Below are 21,024 nucleotides of genomic sequence, written 5' to 3' on the forward strand. Positions count from 1 at the left end.
GAACACTTCCTTTATTGGCGATTTATTCATAATACGGACCGGTTATGAGAGCATATGAGAAGGACACCTCTTCTGTCAAAATAGTATACGAAAGGGTAAGGGGCTGTAAGTAAGGTTCTTATTGCGCATTTAGAATTCTCAATGCGCTCACAATTGCATATGACTAAAAAGAATAAAAACCTAACTAAAAGATGCAATTATTAAAATCTATGACTAGGTTAAAAACTATTACAAAAAAGAAATGTTTTAAGGTTCTTTTTAAAAATCGCTATGCTCTCAGACTGTTTGATATAAAAAGGTAGGTCATTCCAAAGTTTCGTGGCGTAAAAAGGAAAGGATCTTTGACCGTATGTACATGTTTTCACGTCCGGAACTTGTAAGAGTAATTGGCCAGATGATCGAAGAGAACGAGCTGGTGTATAGGCGTTAAAAAGAGAAGTTAAGTAGGTTGGTGAAAGACCATTAAGGGCTTTGTAGGTTAATAGTAGGATCTTAAAAACGATGCGTGATTTGACAGGAAGCCAGTGCAGGTCCTTGAGGGCGGGAGTAATATGTTCTTTCCGCTTAGTTCCAGTAATCAGTCGCGCCGCAATGTTCTGAATTCGCTGCAGTTTATCATGCTCAAGCTTAGGGAGGCCGTAAAGTAAACTGTTGCAGTAATCCAGGCGTGAAATGACAAAAAGCGTTCACGATACATTTGAGATTGTCATGTGAGAGAGATTTCCTCATCCGGCTTATTGATCGTATTGCCAGGATAGCCTTCTTACAAATGTCATTAACGTGTTGTTTTAGGTCCAGTTCCTTGTCTACTATGACACCCAAATTGCGTACGTTGTCAGACAGTTCGATTGTAGTATTACCAAATGAAAAACAATTAAGAACAGGATGTTGTGCAAAACGGGAAGTAAATTGGATGACCTCTGTTTTACCAGGGTTGCATAGGAACAAGTTTAGAGTGTTCCAATTTATAACATCGTCAATGCAGTTTCGAAGAGTGTCTAGGGCCGGAGAATGATCGTTGGGATTTATAGCGATATAAAGTTGAGAGTCGTCAGCATTGAACATGGAGTCAAGTCTGTATGCAGCTACAATATCTTGGAGAGGTGCCACGTACAAACTAAACAGAAGAGGTCCTAGAATTGACCCTTGAGGAACGCCAAAATCTACAGAGCGAGGACTAGATGTGGTATCGCCTATGATGACTGATTGCGTTCGTCCACTGAGGTAAGTGGAGAACCACTTGAATACAGTGTCGGAGAAACCAAAATGGCATCTTAGCCTGGATATGAGGATATCATGATCCAAGGTATCGAAGGTAGCGGACAGATCTAGCATGACAAGGATAACATCTTGATGATGATCTAGAGTCATTAGGATGTCGTTCAGAACACGTAAAAGTGCAGTTTCTGTAGAGTGGTTCTTGCGATAAGTAGACTGCAAAGGTGGCATCAGCTTATTTGTTTCCAAGTAAGAATATGTTTGAAGAGCTACAACTTTTTCGATGATTTTGGCTAAAAAAGGAATGTTTGCTATAGGTGTATAGTTTTTCAGAATCTCTTGATCAAGGTCTGGTTTCTTCAATAGTGGACGTATAAGGGACACACCAGTTAACAATGATTCGTTGACAATAGCAGTTATAGTTGGCACGATGTCATCAAGATGGTCTTTCAGTAATCGGGTTGGCATAGGATCCAAGGGACAGAATTTCGTTGATAGGGCTTTAATAACATGATGAACCGAAGTGCAGCTTGTTAAACTAAACGAGAATAGTTCTTGACAAACTGCTTCGCCGGCGATAGAGTGACAAGTACCAGTTTTGAAAGTTTTCTGTAGCTCGTCTCTAAAGCCGATAATTCTTTGAATGAAGACGTCATTGAAGTCTTCAACGAGCTGGGTTGATGAATTATGAGTCGGTTACACTGGAGATCTTGGGGTAAAGAATCCATCAACAATTTTGAACAGTTGGCAAGTGTTCGCGTTCTCGATTTTATCTTTATAATAACTACACTTGGAAAATTCAAGCAAGTTATTGTAAGCAGCACACGATTCCTCAAAAAGTTGTTTGTGAACAGCAAGTCCTGATTTCCTATATTTGCGTTATGCCCGTCTTTTCTCGCGTTTAGCAGCCTTAAGATCCTGGTTGTACCAAGCAGTACGAAGTCTGCGAGTTACCCATCGTGTCTGAAGAGGAAAATGATCATTATAGACATCGCTCAAGGTCTTATTGTAATTTTCAGCTGAAATTTTGTAATCGTGTGTAATTAAGTCTTGAAAGTGTTTCTGATATGTCTTGTCTAAATTTATCCGAATCAAAGTTCTTGTTGGGCCGACAAGTAACCAGAATTCTAGACCGAGGTGGTCTCGTGAAATCCAGTTTACAAGTAACCACTCGGTGATCAGAGTAGATATCATTTAGAACTTGTACTTCTTTTATTAGCGATTCATCTTTCCTTGTTATGATCAGATCAAGAGTGACCACGACGATGTGTTGGACCAGACACATGCATGTTGAAGTAAGTTCGCAGAATCTAAAAAGTCGGTAAAATGACGAGCTTCAGTGTTGTTGATGTCGTCAACATGATAATTGAAATCACCACAGATAATTAAAGGTCTTCCATCCAAAGTGATTTGTTCGTAAAATCGCGAGAAGTCATCGAAAAACATCGCTGAAGTAAGGTTGTTTTTCTTTGAAGGCGGTGGTCTGTAGACTATGACAAAGCGGGCACCAAAGGTTGTGTATCACAAAGATCAAAGATTGGAATCCCTTGGAAGCATCAGTGTTTTATTTGTTATTTGTCATCCTTTGCAAAAGCTTTAGTACTATTGCTCCATAATTGCAAACATCATTTTATTTTATCTGGCACTAAGCTACAAAATCATTCTTCAGTTTACCCATCTGCTATAATAAAGTAGTTTTCATTTTGTCGATCGTCAGTTTAATTATGCAGGCATAGTTCTTTAGGTAATAACAACGTCAAAGTATTTGTAGTACGTCTGTAACCAAACGCATCCAGTATTAATCAGCGTTGTAACAGTCGCTGCACGCGTCGTGTAAACGTTTATTTGTTTGTCAGATACAGCTTGTGTTCAATATTTCATGAATTTGAAAAAAAACTTGCTTTATGACCTACACCGGCATCAGCTTCACTATAGTCTGAGGATAGCTAAAGGCTACATTATGTAAACTTAGTTAGTACAATAACGAAGATAACATGCTGGAGTGGGTTTCAGTTTGTAGACATAGAACGAGCCACAGTTGCGTACCGTTATATAGGTATGATAAGAGCAAGGACACGAGGATGACGATTTCCGGCCGAAACACACTTCTCTTGTGACCCTCCCCGCAGAAACCAAAGGATGTCCACCTACTAACCAGCCAGGGTAATCTGTGCTACAGGAGTGGCTCTTAGCACACTGTTCGCTCAAGCGTTTGTTGTTTAAAAACCTGTACCAGCCTTCAGCAAGATCACGGTCACATTTGTGGTATCCAGTCCATTCAAAGCCTACTCGTCGTGAATCATCATCTAACACCATGTGATGGACACACTCCGGTCTATCGGTACCTGAAAAAAATCAATCAATCAATAGCAGTTTATTGTGTAATACTCTTAGCTATATGTGCAGGTGTGACGTCGCATGAAAGATAAAATGACACACCAGCTAATTTGTAGGTATTCCACATAAATTAAAATTAAAGTAGAACATTAAAATTTAGGATCATGAAATACACTCTAAAATATTTACACGGTAAGTTAGGTTAAAGGGCCCAAAAGGTCAATTTTCTTGATACTGTTTTTGAAGGCCTTAAAAGTTGTAATAACTCTGTGTGAATCTGGTAGCAGGTTCCACAGTTTTGGTGCTAGGTAACGCCACGATTTCAGCCCTTAGGTTGAGGTGTTGGCTTCAGGCAGTTTTAGAATGTCAGTTCCCCTGGATCGTATTTAGTGTTTCTAAAATCTAGTAACCTTTTTATGTTATTAGGAGTATGATCGTTGACATTTCATGGTTAGGGATAAATCGGGCCATGCATTCAAACAAGCAAACTGTATAAACGTCGTTGAAACATTCCTTTCCGCGGGGTTTGTCGGACCTGCTCTCCCCCCCCCCCCCCCTCCCCGTCCTCATCTACGGCTTATGTTCCTTCAGCACTTGCCGTTTCTCTTGAACTTTAAATCGACGTACACTCCACTTGGATTTATTTATATATTTTTATCTTATGATTGGGGGGTGGGGACTGGTCGAAGTGACATTAATTGAACTCTCCGGGCATCTCACCTTAGTGAAGGAGTGAGGCAGATAGATTTTATAGATAAGGGTTGCAATGAATAGTCACTGCCTTTTTCAATCATTTAAAACGTGAACAGCACTTCAACCGACTGACGACAAAGGACAATTAAGTACACATATTTTCACCATATTTTCTTACACTGTACTGCATTTCCGCTCCATTGACCGCTGGGCAAGCATCTTCTGACTGCAGGACCAAACATAGTATACCCCGGATTACAGAGGTATCTGACGTACTCTCCTGCCCAGTAGGTGCTGTGGACAAGCACTGCGTTCCCTGGGCTTCCTGGATGGCCACAGTTAGGAAGAACTAACGAGTTAAGACAGAACGGTTTGAGCAGGATATGAGTTCCCTCGGTTAATCGTGTACTGTACCTTAGTCAATTTAAGTAGCACCTGGTCTTAGAAATTAGTACAAATTGACTAGCGCTCTATCCCGAATGCCGTTCTCTAATTGGGTGGTTCGCTACTCACTATCTATTCCTGTTGACCTGGGTGATGAAATTTTCATCAACACCGTTTGACTTACATATTCTTGTACTTGTCTCCACTGTGTCGTTGTAAACGTTACGAGCAACGCATTTATAAGTGGCCTGATACGCCGGCTGAAATTCACCAATCACAAGTTTGCTGGTAAATTCGTCGGCGGTGACGTTATTGATGACGGGCACGCTGACGTCATTCTTGTACCACGTGACTGTGGGAAGAGGCGATCCTCTAGCGGAACAGCTGACTCGGAGCGCTTCTCCAATACTCGGCACAGAGACAGACGACGATGGTGTTGACGAGAAGACGGGAAGTACTGAGAAAGTAACATAATAGACCATTTTACAGTTGTCTGCTCGGTGACCTGGCCTTTGACTGGCAGTGAGGCTGGAGGTGACCTTACTTTGCTACAGACCTCGCTGCTTTTGTCACGTGAATGCACCAAGTTAGTATTAGAACAACTTGATTTCCACAACAAAAGCAGTGAGGTCTGTATCAAAACAAGGTCACCTCTAGCCTCGCTGCCATTCAAAGGCCAGGTCACTGAGCGGACAACTGTAAAATGGTCTATTGCCCATTTTAATTCCCTGCATCGAAACAGTCCTCTGCGTTAACATAACTCTAAAAAACGCGACAAACGAAAAATATAAAAATAATTATTAACAACTCGATCATTGGATGGTAATGCCATTCAAGAGCAGTTACATTAGCTACTCTCTCATGGTCAAGTCAAGACTATATAGAGCAATTATACCATGCTCTACAGATATGGTGAGCGTAACTAAGCGTAATTTTTGCGGGCGTTTTAATCAGTTAATTTTTATTTTGGGGGCGTTTTTAACAAAACAAAAATTCCACCCGCGCTTGTTTGATATGAGATGATTATAGCCAACTAAGCACTACACGCCTCGCTGGCTAATGGCTATCTACCATCTCAATTACGCGCGATGGGATCGGAATAATTCAGTGCTGTTTATCCGAGCTGAGCATAATATGAGCAAAACTAAAATAATTTTAAAAAATAGAGGAGTGGGTACCGGCAAGAGAAAATGATCTGGATCATAATCTCTTGGTACTGGTTAGACTTCTGAAAGGTATGGGTTTAACCCAGAGACGATGTTTTCATGGTAGTAAAATGTTCCCACAATTAATGTACCGTCACAATATCATACGGCCTACCAACAGATTCTACTTTCAGAAAAGTTCCATGAATAACCATTCCATGTTTGTTTGTCGCAGTACAAAAGTAAATGCCTCCATCGCCGTCTTCAGTGTTGTTAATATAAAGACTGCCATTTATCACTGCACTGCGTCCCTGGGGGAATGGTGACGGGGGAGACCTGCTCCATTTGACTTCAGGGGTAGGGTAACCAACCACGCCACACTGTAATATTGTGGCTTTTTTCAAAAAACCAATAACCTGTCCTGGTGGTGTGATGGGGAATCTTGGTGGTCCTAAAGCCACAACAAGAATGATGGTCTTTATTATTCAGTTAAATCATTTGTCCAACGAGAAAAATTACGGGCTAACAAAGTTGACACGGTTACAGATCATGATACTTCAGGAAAATGCAGTTTGGGTATTTGGTATAATGAGGGACATGTCAATCAATCATTTTGAATCAATCAACCCATCCATCCATCTTTTCTTCCGTCAGTAAGTGAGTCATACCAATTCGTCCGACGGTCAGTCAGTCGATCAATCAGTGAGGTTGCCTGGTTGATACTTCCATTATTGTGACCAGTGACACTACAAAGATTTGTGTCCTTTAAATAGTTTGAAATTATTTCCATTTTTATGGTATTTCTCATCTTACAGAACATCCTTTGCACCCATTTCTCTCTAAAAAACAATATAACACAATAGCTTTATTAATTTAAGGACTCCCGAAAGGTTATTTCATCAAAGTAACTGAAAGTTAAAAAAAAAAAACACTCACCAAATACAATAAGTTTAACTTGAGCCACTCGAGTACCAAACACGTTTTCCGCCTGACACGTGATCATACCCTGATCCTCAAAGCGGACTTCCGTTATCTCAAACGTTTTATCTGTAAGCTTAAATCGGCTTTGGTTGCCATGGTTTTCACCTTGCAAAGACCACGTGATTTTCGGAGCTGGATTTCCGGCTGCAGAGATATTGAGTGACAGCTTGGCGCCCTCTTTGATAGTGATGGATGGAGGAATCTTGGAGGTCAAACGAGGAGGAGCTGTTGAAAGGTGATGATGTTAAGCAGTCAAACCGTAGTTATATCGGCCCTTTATTTACCAGCGATTAACAGGAATAAGTTGATCATGAACGGCCACAATAATTGTAAGGATGATCATTCTCACTCTAATTTTCAATAATATTATTTTTCAACGTCTCATAAAGCAAAAACGGTGTAATATTCAATTCCCTTTGTAGAGTACTAGCGAAGTTCTCAGTTAAGACTGGTACTCACCAAATTTCGTCATTTCTTTTTGAGTGTAGGCCTCTAGTCGTTTGGCGAGCTTCTCGATGGCTGTTATGTTGACACTGGTGCTCTTTCCTGGAGTTCCTCGAGGACCCCTTCTCCCAGGTGGCCCGGTCTCGCCAGAGGGGCCTGGACGACCACGACGCCCGCGGGGCCCTTGTTCACCGGGTGGGCCCGGCGGACCTAAAATAACCGTGTTAGGATTTTGAAACAATGTGACTTGCTGGTACATCAGAGTGATTTTCCATTGAGTGTCGAAAGTCAGTAATTGGTCTTCCACCGCTATGCTAAACGATTGGCTTAAAATCTTGCGCCACTTTTTCATCCAATCAGAAGTAAACCCATAACTCATGTTTTCCCGCGCTTTGCGTCTGCTACATGTATTTGCTTCGAGTTTTGATTGGTTGTCGGATTGTCTGTGTCCGTTGTGATTGGTCAGAGGATTAATTTGGATTTGGTTTACGACACTCAAATGGAAACATCTCCATAAAAAATAACAATAATATTAAAAGTAAACAACCAAGAAACCTTTTGCAAAACGGGGGTTTCGGAAAGGCGAACGGATCAAAATTTTATCTGTCACATGATCCTACAAGTCCAGCATCCCTACAGTTCCCCCCTCCCCTCATTTAATATGCACCTCTAGTTGAAAAGAGGCATTGCGTGGGTGATTTGTCTCCTCCGAGAATACAACCGCGGTGAAAAGAGGTCTATTTACGGGTCAGGAACGAATCTTGGCCAAATCCTCGAAACTGCGAGAGAACTCAGTATTTGGCCTTATTTCAATGATTTTCAACATTGTTGAGACAGAACCAGATATATGTGCATAGTGACAGCCATTTGACCTTGTCACGTCAGGGATTAAATAGATCTGTACTGACCTCTCATGCAGACAATCCTGCCAGTTCCGTTCACAGTGTTCTTAGCCTTCAGCAACAAATAAAGAACGTGAGTCATCTGAGAATATTTTAATCGTGCTAAATTAACAAATAAATAAGTGTCATATTTGCACTTCAGATAAAATATACATCAGCTTTAAACTGTGAACAGCCGAGAATGACTTGTACATACCTGGAAATCTTTTAGCGCCCTCTGAAAACAATCCGCGTTTGTATTTTGTTTTCTTGAAGTTGTTTCAGGCGTCTTCTGACTAAGTCGACGGTTTCGATCACTTCTCTTATCAGCGGAATGCTCGCCGCTGATATCCGCAGCTGTAGAACGCGTGAGCGTCTTGGCCAAGCCATTGCTTCTGTCGTGAGTAGATAATTCGTCTCGAATAAACGACAATTCACTCTCAACGTGATAAACTTTGTACGAGAGAACCGCAATCGAGACTATTGTGAAAACAAGATGCAGAATTGGCACGATAGTGGATGATTTTGTGGTAGCCTGACTCGTCGCCATATTTCTTCCAGTACTGGAGAAGAACTAACTGAAGCCAGAGAGCAAAGTAGTCCATATAGAGCCCTGGAGATGTAACACTAGACCCAGCACTTCCTCGTAATATGCATTCCTAAGATCTGTTCCTTCAGCAGTGGAAAGCAACGAAGGAAGTGATCAAAATTACCATTCTGTTCGGCAGGGGTCAGTACAACTGAGATGAATTAGGGACAAAAAGACGTGATTTTAGACTTTTTCTCATACCCTTCAAACCATGCGTTTCTTCCGCGAGATAAAAATTGCTCTTTGAGAGAAAAATGGGCATTAAAGTTAGATGTATCTAGTTATCTGTCATTATTCTAGCGAATCATTTTCCCCTATTGGCTATTTGCTATTTGCGACTAAGCAATAGACCACTATTTCTATTCTCTTTCTATGGGTTTACCGGAGCAATAAACCAACGCGGGATGTTGGGAGAACACCACAAAAGCTTGTAAAGCAAGAGCTGTTAGACCGAGAGGTATACTAGCTTTTCGACTCTAACACCACCAGCGGGTTTATTGCGCCGGTAAACCCATAGAAAGAGTTGTCCATTGCTTTTATGAAATAACTGTGGACAACGTTTTTCAAACCGAGGAAAATTGATTTTAATTTCGTGATCAAGTTGCTGATTCTCGTCAAATTCATGAGATGACGCGGCAAACCAATCACAGCTACTGAAAGAATGACACAGAAAATCCGCAGAGCAGAGCAACGAAAACATTTTGTGCTATAAAAGTTTTAAGAAAAGAAAGTAAAAGGTTAAAAGTAGAAATTGCATGATGTTTAATTGAAAATTACTCTGAAGGGAAAATGCAGGGATTCGTGGTCGGAATTAGTCATCGCGAAAATAAAAGGTTGTAGGAAAAGTTTGCAAGTAGTTCAAAGTGATAACTTTCCAAAGTTTTGCAAATGGAATAAAGGTTAGTTCCAAAACGCAACTTCGAAAACGTTTTCAGAATTTATCTATCTATATTTTTGAAGGCTATGAAGTCTGTGTTTCTCTGATTTTGCTATAAATGAAAACTATTGCTTGAAACAGAAAGGTTAATGGCAACCAAATTCATTTAAGCTTTAGCTTTTCGTGCTATGTATGGACTGACCTTAATCTGTTAATTATGTGATAACAGGTTTTTGGGCCGCTTAAGTTGTTATCCTTGTTACAACAATCCAGAGGGAAACACGCTTGTAGCGACGGAGTTTGTCAGACTCCTAGAGGACTCGGGATCTGTTACAGCAAAACAATCCAACGGGAAGACAGAGAATACACAGTTCTTGGGTCCAACAGTAGAGTTTAATCCACTAACGTACTCAGAACGTAACTCGAATATAACCAATGCGGGATAGTGGTATCCGGCGTCCCACCACCGGGGGCGTAACCGAAGAACAATTTACAAAACACCTGTATTTATGCTAGACTCTAAACAAATGATCTAATATTTCGTTTAGTAATCCTAAACCCCTATTGGCTGCCAATGAGCTCATTGTTGTTCTAGGCTATTCCATCATAGGCAGTCAGTTATTCTGCTCGTAAATATTAACTACGTACTTACAACTTCAGGTAGTTCTCACTACAAGGTGTTGCACGATAACACAGATAGACAGGTGGTTACCATGGTTATTGGACTTTCACTTGACTGCTAACTGTTGGCTTTTTTATGGTTACGAATATCGGCAAATTCTCCCCTCACAATTAAACTTAAAACTGCCCATAAGCTTCTTGTTAACTCGAAAGAAACCTTTTCTCTGCTTTTTTAACAACTTAAATTGATCTTTTTAGCCCAGTTAAACGTAGAAAGCACTTTAAGCGCTTAAAACCTCTTTCTTAACTCAACTGTGAACGGAATCGGTGTTGTGAAATGAAAAAAGAGGGAAAAAATAGAAAATGTCATGCATATTTAATTCACGACCAACTTCTGGTCCTGTTTTTCCTTGCAAATGTCAATATATATGTTAAATAAAAAGATTCGTGTTGTTTCTTTTGTTTTATGAATGGAACTGATGTTGAAGATTGCCCCCGCGTTAGTTGAAAATTTCGATTGATCGTAACAGAATAAGGGCTAGGTACACTGTGCAAGTAACTGGCTCAGTGTGGTTTTCTCCGTAGAGTAACAACGAGACACGAAGAAATGAAGATCTGTGCTCATGTGAAGGAAAGAAAACAGCTCTCAGCTTCGCCGGTCAGCCAGTGGTGTCCTTGAAAGGAAAAACGCGCACCAGTGTTTTGGAGAGGAAAAAGAGTTAGATGACAGAGGATGAACCTCAGGAAATATAGTCATTGTTGAAGACGGGTGATTTATATACATAAGAGCAGACAAATAATCAGACTTTTGAGTGTTGATGCTCTGGGAGGTGGAATGGGAAGGGCAGCCCCTATAATGGCCTATGCACGGAGAGGCTCCGCCGGAAAGATGTACCATTTTTGGGCTTCAGGTATATAAAAGGGTAGGGGTTTCTCAAGTTGAGGTTATGAAAGGGTGGGTAAATCTGACATTTAGTTATTTTAAAGGGCATTTAATTAATACATTTCGTACAGACGCACCTTATGGCTGTACTATTTCATTTTTAGGCAGTACATGAAAATGACAAGAATACTTCCTTTATTCGCGGTTTATTCATAATACGGACAGGTTATGAAAGCAAAAGGACACCTTTTCTGTCAAAATAATATACGAAAGGGTAGGGGGCTGCACCATGGGGCGGAGCCTCCACATAAAGAACTTTGTGAAGTTCCCACCTACCCCCGCCCGGGTGTCGATGCGGCAATGGAACACGTAAAGTGCGGGATTACGGCATTTCGGACTGAAGCATATTTAAGAGCTAAAAATGTTCAAACACCTCAAAGAAGAAGGGCAAAACTGCTCCCCGTCACTGACTTTGTTAACTATATGACTTGATGTCTTTGTCGCTCGATGAGAGAGCAGTTGTACCCGATATCACAAAGAACAAATATTGGAATCCCGTTGAAGGATCAGTATTTTATTTCTTATTTCATCGTCCTTTGCAACTGTGCTAGCTGTTCCACAATTGCAAACATCATTTTATTTTATCTCGCACTACGCTACAGAATCATTCTTTTCTCAATTTGACCGTTTGGGCCATTTAATTAGCGTTGTAACAGTCGCTGCACACATCGTGTAAACGTTTATTTGTTCGTCAGATATAACTTGTGTTCAATAGTCCATAAAGTTATCACTTGCTTTATGACCTACACCAACATCAGCTTCACTACAGTCTGAGGATTAAGTGAAGCTAAAGGCTACATTATACACTGACTTAGGTTGTACAATAACGAAGAAAACAACCCGGAGTCGGTTTCAGTTTGTAGACATAGAACGAGTCACAGTTGCGTACCGTTATATAGGTATGATGAGAGCAAGGACACGAGGATGATGATTTCCTGCAGAAACACACTTTTCTTGTGACCCTCCCCGCCGAAACTGAAGGATGTTCACCCACTAACCAGCCAGGGTTATCTGTGTTGCAGGCGTGGTGCTTAGCACACTGATCGTTCATGCGTTTTCTGTCTAAAAACCTGTACCAACCCTCAGCAAGATCACTGTCACATCTGTCGTAAGTATGTGTAGAGCTCACTCGTCGTGAATCATCATCTATCACCATGTGATTGAAACATTCCGGTATATCGGTACCTGAAAAATATTATAAAGGGTTAAATTGGGCCATGAATTCAAACAACCAAATTGTATGAAACTCGTTCAAGCATTCATTTTTTCAGGAATTGTCCGACCCATATATATGCAGACTATGCTCTTAGTGCTTTGTTACTTCAGTGCTTTCTTTTCTCTTCTATGGTAGTAATATATTTGGTTGTTCCATCGTACGATGGACATACTTCTCAAAGTTTCAGACAACTTAAAAAAAAGCTTTGGAAACATTTATCTACAGCTTGTGTTCTTACAACCTCTACCCGTGTTTCTATACATCGATACACTTGATTTGAATATTTTTGTGTAATTGGCAATAAAACCCTCCGGAAATCTCAGCTTACTGGCTCTTCATCACTAGCATCTTTTAGGAAAAAACTTTTTTGTTTTAAAAAACATATACTTGTAATCTTGTATATTATTTTTTGCAATTTATTAATCATTGTACTGTAATTCTATTTTTGTTTGTGTGGCAAATGAAAAAAATAAAAAAATAAATAAATACTGAAGGAGTGAAGCAAATAGATTTAGACAAGAAACTAATAGTCAGTTTTTTAATCATCAAAACGTGAACAGCACAACTGTGTGACGTCAAACGTCAACTAACTTATTTTCACCATTTCACCATTTTCGTATTGTATCAAATTCTTACACTGTACTGCATTTCCGCTCCAGCTACCGCTGGGCAAGCATCTTCTGACTGCGGGACCAAGCATAGTATACCCCGGATTACAGAGGTATCTGACGTACTCTCCTGCCCAGTAGCTGCTCAGTACAAGCACTGCGTTCCTTTGGTAACCCGGATGGCCACAGTTAGGCAGAACTGAAGAATTAAGACAGAAGGGTATGAGTTACTCGGTTAGTCAACTTAAGTACCACCTGATGTCCAGAATTAGAATAAATCAAGAGGAGATCGAGGTAAGAAAGTGAATCCCCCATATAAGCCTTATATCCAAGGTAATTCATTTTAATTTTTAGACATGGTACCCAGTTGTTAACTAAATCACTTTCAGTTTAAGTGTCGAAGTGTTTAGTACTGCTGTACTTATTGTGGACACTGAAATAAGCAAACAGATATTGTAAATTAAACAGAATCTTGTTAAAAATCCCAACTGGCGGGAGGCTAACCAGTTGGCTATTTGCAAGCGTGGAGGAATTGAATCTGGGACCACCAAGCACAAATCCATCTAGTGGCAGGGAGGAGGATTTGAACTCGGGACCTCCGGATTACAAATCCAGCGCCCTAGCCACTAAGCCACGCCGCCTACAAGGATGTTAGGATGTTTTCGTGGAGGATTTATTATGTTTCCAACGTTTCAAAACACCTCGAAACCTTCATAGGAGTTTAAAAAAGAGACAGATGTCCCCCGAACAAACAATAAAAATCTGAATGAACGGCAGAGAAATGAGCAGCCAAACGAGGGCAAAGCAAACGAAAGCCCGAACACAAGGCAACCAAATAATCAAAAGTGCAAACAGACGTTCTCCACCAAAACAACATAAAGGAGTTCAGGGAACAACGACAAAAACGCCAAGATCAAGGTCGATAAAAAAAAAAAACATATTCAACCTACGGGTCTCGCAATAATTCAGATTCATTTGGTTTGTCTATCACTGTAAGGGAATGCCAAACATAAAATGCAAGACAGCGTCAACATTCGAAAACGAAATTTTAAGAATTGACCGTCGTAGCTCACGTCCTCTCGAATATGCAGAAGGTGGTCATTTCACGTTGCTGTTTTGTGAAGAAAGCAAGAGAAATGAACAAAGAATTATGGTTTCCTTTTTACTGACCCATTGACGCCTGTGCCACCCGTAACCGGACGTGACGAGCGTTGGCATTTGTTCCACTTCTCACGTCATCACCTTTGACCGAAATTGGCGTCACTTCTACTCAAGTTCTGCAGGAGGGAAAGATACCCAGATCAGAGTAATTGGGTCAATTGAGCCGGAAATATACACGAAAATACTTAAAAATTGGAGTGAAAAACTCGGAGCAAAATTTCCCTCTACTACACTTGGCTAGCCGTGGTAAGTATTTCCCGTCTCGGTGATGCTTTCTAGGGAATCTTTGAATTGGAAGCAAGCCAAAAGATAAGAAAAGGAACGAGAAAAAGGAAAGGCGGAGAAAACATATAAAAAACCGAAAAGCCTTAAGACGTAGGTTTGGTTTCTGCGTATGCCCGAGCAAAAATGTCATAAAACGCGATGCTCGTAGAAAGAAAGGCATCAGTGTCATGTTGCAAATACCCTTTAGAGTAGATTGGAGCTACTTTGGCTCATATCCAGGCTGAAAATGTCCACATGTCCAAAAAGACACTGCTCCAGGTGTCAATGGGTTAAACTCCCTTAAAACCGAGTGAACGGCAAAAGAATTTACAACTAAACTAGCACAAACAGACAAACGCTCAGCCGGACAAAAAGACGGCTGGGAGTGCAGAAAACATCTGTGCTATGAAACGTCTTTTGAAAAATGCCTTTTCACCACATTTCCCGCCGTTTCGTCTCGAATAGTTCCGAGACTGTCGCTTGGACTGTCCACGCATCGCGCGAGTAACTTCCTCTGAAGAACTGGGTACTATGTCTAAAAATAACTTAAGAGGGATTACCTTGGATATAAGGCCTATTTGAGTGATTCACTCTCTTACCTTGATCTTCTTTTGTATACTATCACGAATGCCGGTCTCTTATAGGCTACACTACTCTACTCTACTCTACTCACTTTACTATCCAGCGATAGAAATCTCGAGCTCGTAACTAATTGTTAGATAGAACAACCAGAAAAAGAGGGAAAATATGAGAGTGAGGAAGAAGAAGACCGACATTCCTCAGAATGTTTTAAACTACTTTGGACAAAGAACTCTTGACCGGGCTGTAATTTTCCTCAACATTGTAGACAATGTTGACTTACATATTCTTGTACTTGTCTCCACTGTGTCGTTGTAAACGTTACGAGCAACGCATTTATAAGTGGCCTGATCCGCGGGCTGAAATTCACCAATCACAAGCTCGCTGGTAAATTCATCGGCAGTGACGTTGTTAATGACGGGCACGCTGACGTCATTCTTGTACCACGTGACTGTGGGTAGAGGCAATCCCTTGGCAGAACACCTGACTCGGAGCGACTCTCGAATACTCGGCACAGAGACAGACGACGGTGGTGTTGACGAGAAGACGGGAAGTACTGAGAAAGTGAATAAAAGAATTGTCCATTTAATCTTAGTTTCCTGTATCAAAACAGGCCTCTGCGTTGACATAAAGCCAATAAAATACGCGAAAAAGCGACAAACGACAAATGTTAAAGTTATGATATGGCGAGCTAGTCTTAAGATAAATCCGCGTGTCTTGATTGGTTCTTTCTTGGTCGAGATTTTGCATAAGCCTTGTATTTTTTGCTTTCGTTTAAAAGCTGGCAAATTCAAGACCCTAGTGCCATTAAATAAGCTACTTACTAAACTAGTTTGCTAGAGCCGTACTGCGCTCGGTCCTTGCTGACCTTTCTGCCACGACCTCGGGCCAATACTCCCCAGTTAGTAAGAGGTTATTACCCGAGCGCTAGCATAGTAGGAGGAAAAGTAAAATGAAGGGGGAGATTATACTTCTAAGGGGAAGAAGTTTATCCCAGTGACGGCGAATTCGTGCTAGTAAAATGTTATATTAATTCACTGACCGCTCACAATATAATACGGCTTACCAACAGACTCTGCTTTCAGAAACGTTCCATGAATGACCATTCCATGTTTGTTCGTCGCAGTACAAAAGTAAATGCCTCCATCGCCGTCTTCAGTCTTGTTAATATAAAGACTGCTATTTCTCATTATACTGCGTCCCTCAGGTAGTGGTGACGGGGGAGACCTGTTCCATTTGACCTCAGGGATAGGGTAACCAACTACGCCACACTGTAATATTGTCGCTTTTTTCAAAAAACCAATAACCTGTCCTGGTGGTGTGATGGGAAATCTTGGTGGTCCTACAACCACAACAAGAATGATTGTCTTTATTATTATCATTTCACAAGAAGAGAAAAATTACGGGATAACAAATTTGACCCGATGGTCTATCCCTGACTGATACTTAAGGTAAATGTAGTTTGGATAATTGGTATAATAAGGGACATGTCAATCAATCATTATCAATCAATCAATCAATCAATTAACCCATTCAACCATTTATTCATCCATCCTTCCGTCCGTTTGTCAGTCAGTCACTCAGTGTGTGGTTTTGCCGTCTTGATATTTGTCACGTGCTTGTGACCACAGACACTACAAAGATTGCTGTATAGTTGCGTCCTGTATAGCTATTTGCATTTTTAAGGTATTTCTCATTTTGCAGGGCATCAGTTTCCACCTATTTCTCTCTAAAGTGCAATATATCACATTAGTTTAAATCTACTGGCGTTCTATCACGAATGCCGTTCTCTGATTGGTTGCCCGAGAAGCGAAGCTTCGAGGGCAAATATGCTAGTTTTAAGAACATCAAATTTCCGCGGGGGCAACTATCAGCCGATAGTTCCTCGTCAGAAACACTCTATTTAACAATTAGACCCGTGGCCCTTGAGGGCGAAGGGTCTAATTGTTTTAGTATCACCCAACTAGTCGGACAGAAAAGGTAATAATAAAGTTAGCAAATGCAAGTTGAAGAAATATTTATTTGGGAATAAAACGAAAGAAAGCGTCACGCTCGATGGCGCCAATTTCGCTACTCGATGACTATTACTAATAGTCCCCTGGTAGCGTAGTCAATCAAAATGCAGGATTTGCATTAGTCCACTAGTTGGGTGATACTAGCGTTGAAATAGGAATCTCGAGCTCATAATCCAATTATTTAATAGCTTTATTAATGACTCCTGAAATGTTATCTCATCAATGTAACGCACAGGAAGAAAATGGCAACAACAAACAAACACACTCACCAAATACAATAAGTTTCACTTGAGCCACTCGAGTACCAAACATGTTTTCCGCCTGACACGTGATCATACCCTGATCCTCAAAGCGGACTTCTGCTATTTCAAACGTTTCATCTGTAAGCTTAAATCGGCTTTGGTTACCATGGTTTCCACCTTGCAGAGACCACGTGATTTTCGGAGCTGGATTTCCGGCTGCAGAGATATTGAGTGACAGCTTGGCGCCTTCTCTGATAATGATGGATGGTGGGATCTTGGTCGTGAAACGAGGAGGAGCTGTTGAAAGATGATGATGTTAAGGGCCCATTAACCGATTTATGCGCGCACTCGCGCGCGTTGCTAAGGAGGTGAAATTTTACTTCCGGTTACTTACGTCAGCCTGAGCGCAGAAAATAAAAACAACTCAATAACTTCCAAATTCGCTTACATTTTAGATGTCTTTCTTTGTGTTTCGCAAAATGCAAGGTAAAAAAAGTACAAGCAAAGACAAAATAAGGAAAAGACAGAAAAACAAGAGCAACAGAAAGAGAAAAACTAACTGCTCGTGGCTTCGTTTGATCTTACCGAAGTGCGCTGGTAGTGTAAATTGCGCACGCGCTGATAGGGTAACTCCAATATATATCGGGCGCACTTCCGGTTTCTTTAAATGCTAAAGGAAACGCGGTTTTTCATTAAATCCAGCCTTTTTCGACGAATTTCGATTAAAACCAACGCTGGAAAGATAGCTATGCATTCCTTTTTCAAAATCATGCTTTTTTCAGAAAATTACGAATTTTTTAATATTTTGAAATTCTCTCAAAATCTGACCTTTTAAAAATGAAACAAAATCTATGCATAGCGTTATGAGGATTTAAATTAAAATATTAAATCAATGAAAAAAATCCCGATAAAGTAATTTGCCTGGGAGCCTTTGCATTTTTTCAGTATTAGTCACATGACCATGGGCGTGGCCTGATGACGTCATCCCTAGTGTTACTGATCATGAAAAAGTTAAAACACATGAAATAACTCTAAACTAACTAAAAATAATGAGGTTATATGAGAATAAATTTTCCTTAGCAACGGCTCGAAAAGATCGGTTAATAGGCCCTTAGCAGTCAAACCGTAGTTACATCGGCCGTTTCTTTTACAGCGATTAAATCCTATTTTCTCTTTAAATTCTTATAACAATATAAGGGCGAGAAGATAGCTAATAGGAATGAAGATCCTGAAAAACAAGAAGAAGAAGAAGAAGAACAGGAAGAAAAAGGAAAAAAAAAAGGAAAACACACAAAAAAAATAATTGTTAAATTGTTACTACTCCAACAAGCGAACAGACCACAGGTAACAAAGCTACATTTAGTAAATAAACCAGGAATAAGTTGATCATGAACGGCCACAATAACTGTAAAGATGATTATTCTCACTCGAATTTTCAATAATATTATTTTTTCAACGTCTCATAAAGCCAGAACGGCGAAATTTTCAATTCCCTTTGTAGAGTACTAGCGAATTCCCCGGTTTTGAAGGGTACTCACCAAATTTCGTCATTTCTCTTTGAGTGTAGGCCTCTAGTCGTTTAGCGAGCTTCTCGATGGCTGTTGTGTTGACGATGGTGCTCTTTCCTGGAGGTCCTCGAGGACCCCTTCTCCCAGGTGGCCCGGTTTCGCCAGAGGGGCCTGGACGACCACGACGTCCGCGGGGCCCTTGTTCACCGGGTGGGCCTGGCGGACCTAAAATAACCGTGTTAGGATTTTGAAACAATGTGACTTGCTGGTACATTAGAGTGATTTTCCATTAAGGGGGTGTCAAAAGTGATTGGTTTTCCACTTCTACGCTAAACGATTGGCTGAAAAACTTGCGCCACTTTTTCATCCAATCAGAAGTAAAACCATAACGCATGTTTTCCCGCGCTTTGAGTCGGCTACATGTATTTGCTTCGAGTTTTGATTGGTTGTCGGATTGTCTGCGTCCGTTGTGATATATCAGAGGATTAATTTGGATTTGGTTTTACGACACTCAAATGGAAACATCTCTATAAAAAATAACAATAATATTAAAAATAAACAACCAAAAAACCTTTTGCAAAACGGGGGTTTCGGAAAGGCGAAAGGATCAAAATTTTGTCTGTCACATGATCCTACAAGTCCAGTACCCCTACACCTCCCCCGCTCTCCTCATTTAACATGCACCTCTAGTTGAAAAGAGGCATTGCGTGGGTGATTGGTCTCCTCCGAGAATACAACCGCGGTGAAAAGAGGTCTATTTACGGGTCAGGAACGAATGTTGGCCAAATCTTCGAAACTGCGAGAGAACTCAGTGTTTGGCCTTATTTCAGTGATTTTCAACATTGTTGAGACAGAACCAGATATATGTGCATAGTGACAGCCATTTGACCTTGTCACGTCAGGGATGAAATAGATCTGTACTGACCTCTCATGCAGACAATCCTGCCAGTTCCGTTCGCAGTGTTCTCAACCTTCAGCAACAAAGAAAGAACGTGAGTCATCTGAGAATATTTTAATCGCGCTAAATTAACAAATAATTAAGTGCCATATTTGCACCTCAGATAAAATATACATCAGCTTTGCATCGTGAACAGCCGAGAATGACTTGTACATACCTGAAAATCTTTTAGCGCCCTCTGAAGACAATTCGCGTTTATATTTTGCTTTCGTGAAGTTGTTTCAGGTGTCTTCTGACTAAGTCGACGGTTTCGATCACTTCTCTTATCACCGGAATGCTCGCCGCTGATATCCGCAGCTGTAGAACGCGTGAGCGTCTTGGCCAAGCCATTGCTTCTGTCGTGAGTAGATAATTCGTCTCGAATAAACGACAATTCACTCTCAACGTGATAAACTTTGTACGAGAGAACCGCAATCGAGACGATTGTGAAAACAAGATGCAGAAATGGCACGATAGTGGATGATTTTGTGGTAGCCTGACTCGCCGCCATATTTCTTCCAGTACTGGAGAAGAACTATCTGAGGCCAGAGAGCAAAGTAGTCCATATAGAGCCCTGGAGATGTAACACTAGACCCAGCACTTCCTCATAATATGCATTCCTAAGATCTGTTCCTTCAGCAGTGGAAAGCAACGAAGGAAGTGATCAAAATTACCATTCTGTTCGGCAGGGGTCAGTACAACTGAGATGAATTAGGGACAAAAAGACGTGATTTTAGACTTTTTCTCATACTCTTCAAACGATGTGTTCCTTCAGCGAGATCAAAATTGCCCGGCCTCTGAGCGAGAAATGGCCATTAAGTTAGATATATGTAGTTATCTGTCATTATTCTAGTGAATCATTTTCCCCTATTTCCTGCTATTTGCGACTAAGCAATAGACTACTCTTTCTATTCTCTTTCTATGGGTTTACCGGCGCAATAACCACGCGGGATGTTGGGAGAACACCAGAAAAACTCGTAAATCACAAGCTGTTGGACCGAGAGGTATACTAGCTTTTCGACTCTAACACCACCAGCGGGTTTATTACGCCGGTAAACCCATAGAAAGAGTTGTCCGTTGCTTTTATGAAATAACTGTGGACAACGTTTTTCAAACAGAGGAAAATTGATTTTAATTTCGTGATCAAGTTGCTGATTCTCGTCAAATTCATGAGATGACGCGGCAAACCAATCACAGCTACTGAAAGAATGACACAGAAAATCCGCAGAGCAGAGCGACGAAAACATTTTGTGCTATAAAAGTTTTAAGAAAGGAAAGTAAAAGGTTAAAAGTAGAAATTGCATGATGTTTAATTCAAAATTACTCTGAAGGGAAAATGCAGGGATTCGTGGTCGGAATTAGTCATCGCGAAAGTAAAAGG

The 21,024-nt window shown here is 40.7% G+C and overlaps 2 protein-coding genes across 2 annotated transcripts; both read right to left on the reverse strand.

Moving 5' to 3' along the window:
* Positions 1-2,471: 2,471 nt before the first annotated feature.
* Positions 2,472-9,443, reverse strand: LOC145464233 (immunoglobulin superfamily member 10-like). Its single transcript, XM_081448067.1, has 8 exons — positions 8,301-9,443; positions 8,111-8,156; positions 7,218-7,412; positions 6,714-6,983; positions 5,953-6,228; positions 4,817-5,089; positions 4,427-4,597; positions 2,472-3,563 (listed from the first exon to the last, which is right to left on the reverse strand). The coding sequence occupies exons 1-8, from the start codon at positions 8,631-8,633 to the stop codon at positions 3,187-3,189; spliced, it is 1,941 nt and encodes a 646-aa protein (XP_081304193.1). The 5' UTR covers positions 8,634-9,443; the 3' UTR covers positions 2,472-3,186.
* A 1,009-nt stretch (positions 9,444-10,452) lies between these two features.
* Positions 10,453-20,397, reverse strand: LOC145464234 (peroxidasin homolog). The gene is made up of 8 exons (XM_081448068.1): positions 19,822-20,397; positions 19,632-19,677; positions 18,737-18,931; positions 17,226-17,495; positions 16,008-16,283; positions 15,225-15,497; positions 12,966-13,136; positions 10,453-12,298 (listed from the first exon to the last, which is right to left on the reverse strand). The coding sequence occupies exons 1-8, from the start codon at positions 20,152-20,154 to the stop codon at positions 11,925-11,927; spliced, it is 1,938 nt and encodes a 645-aa protein (XP_081304194.1). The 5' UTR covers positions 20,155-20,397; the 3' UTR covers positions 10,453-11,924.
* Positions 20,398-21,024: the final 627 nt, after the last annotated feature.

Source organism: Orbicella franksi, chromosome 12 (assembly GCF_964199315.1).
Source record: "Orbicella franksi chromosome 12, jaOrbFran1.1, whole genome shotgun sequence".
NCBI classification, from domain to species: domain Eukaryota; kingdom Metazoa; phylum Cnidaria; class Anthozoa; order Scleractinia; family Merulinidae; genus Orbicella; species Orbicella franksi.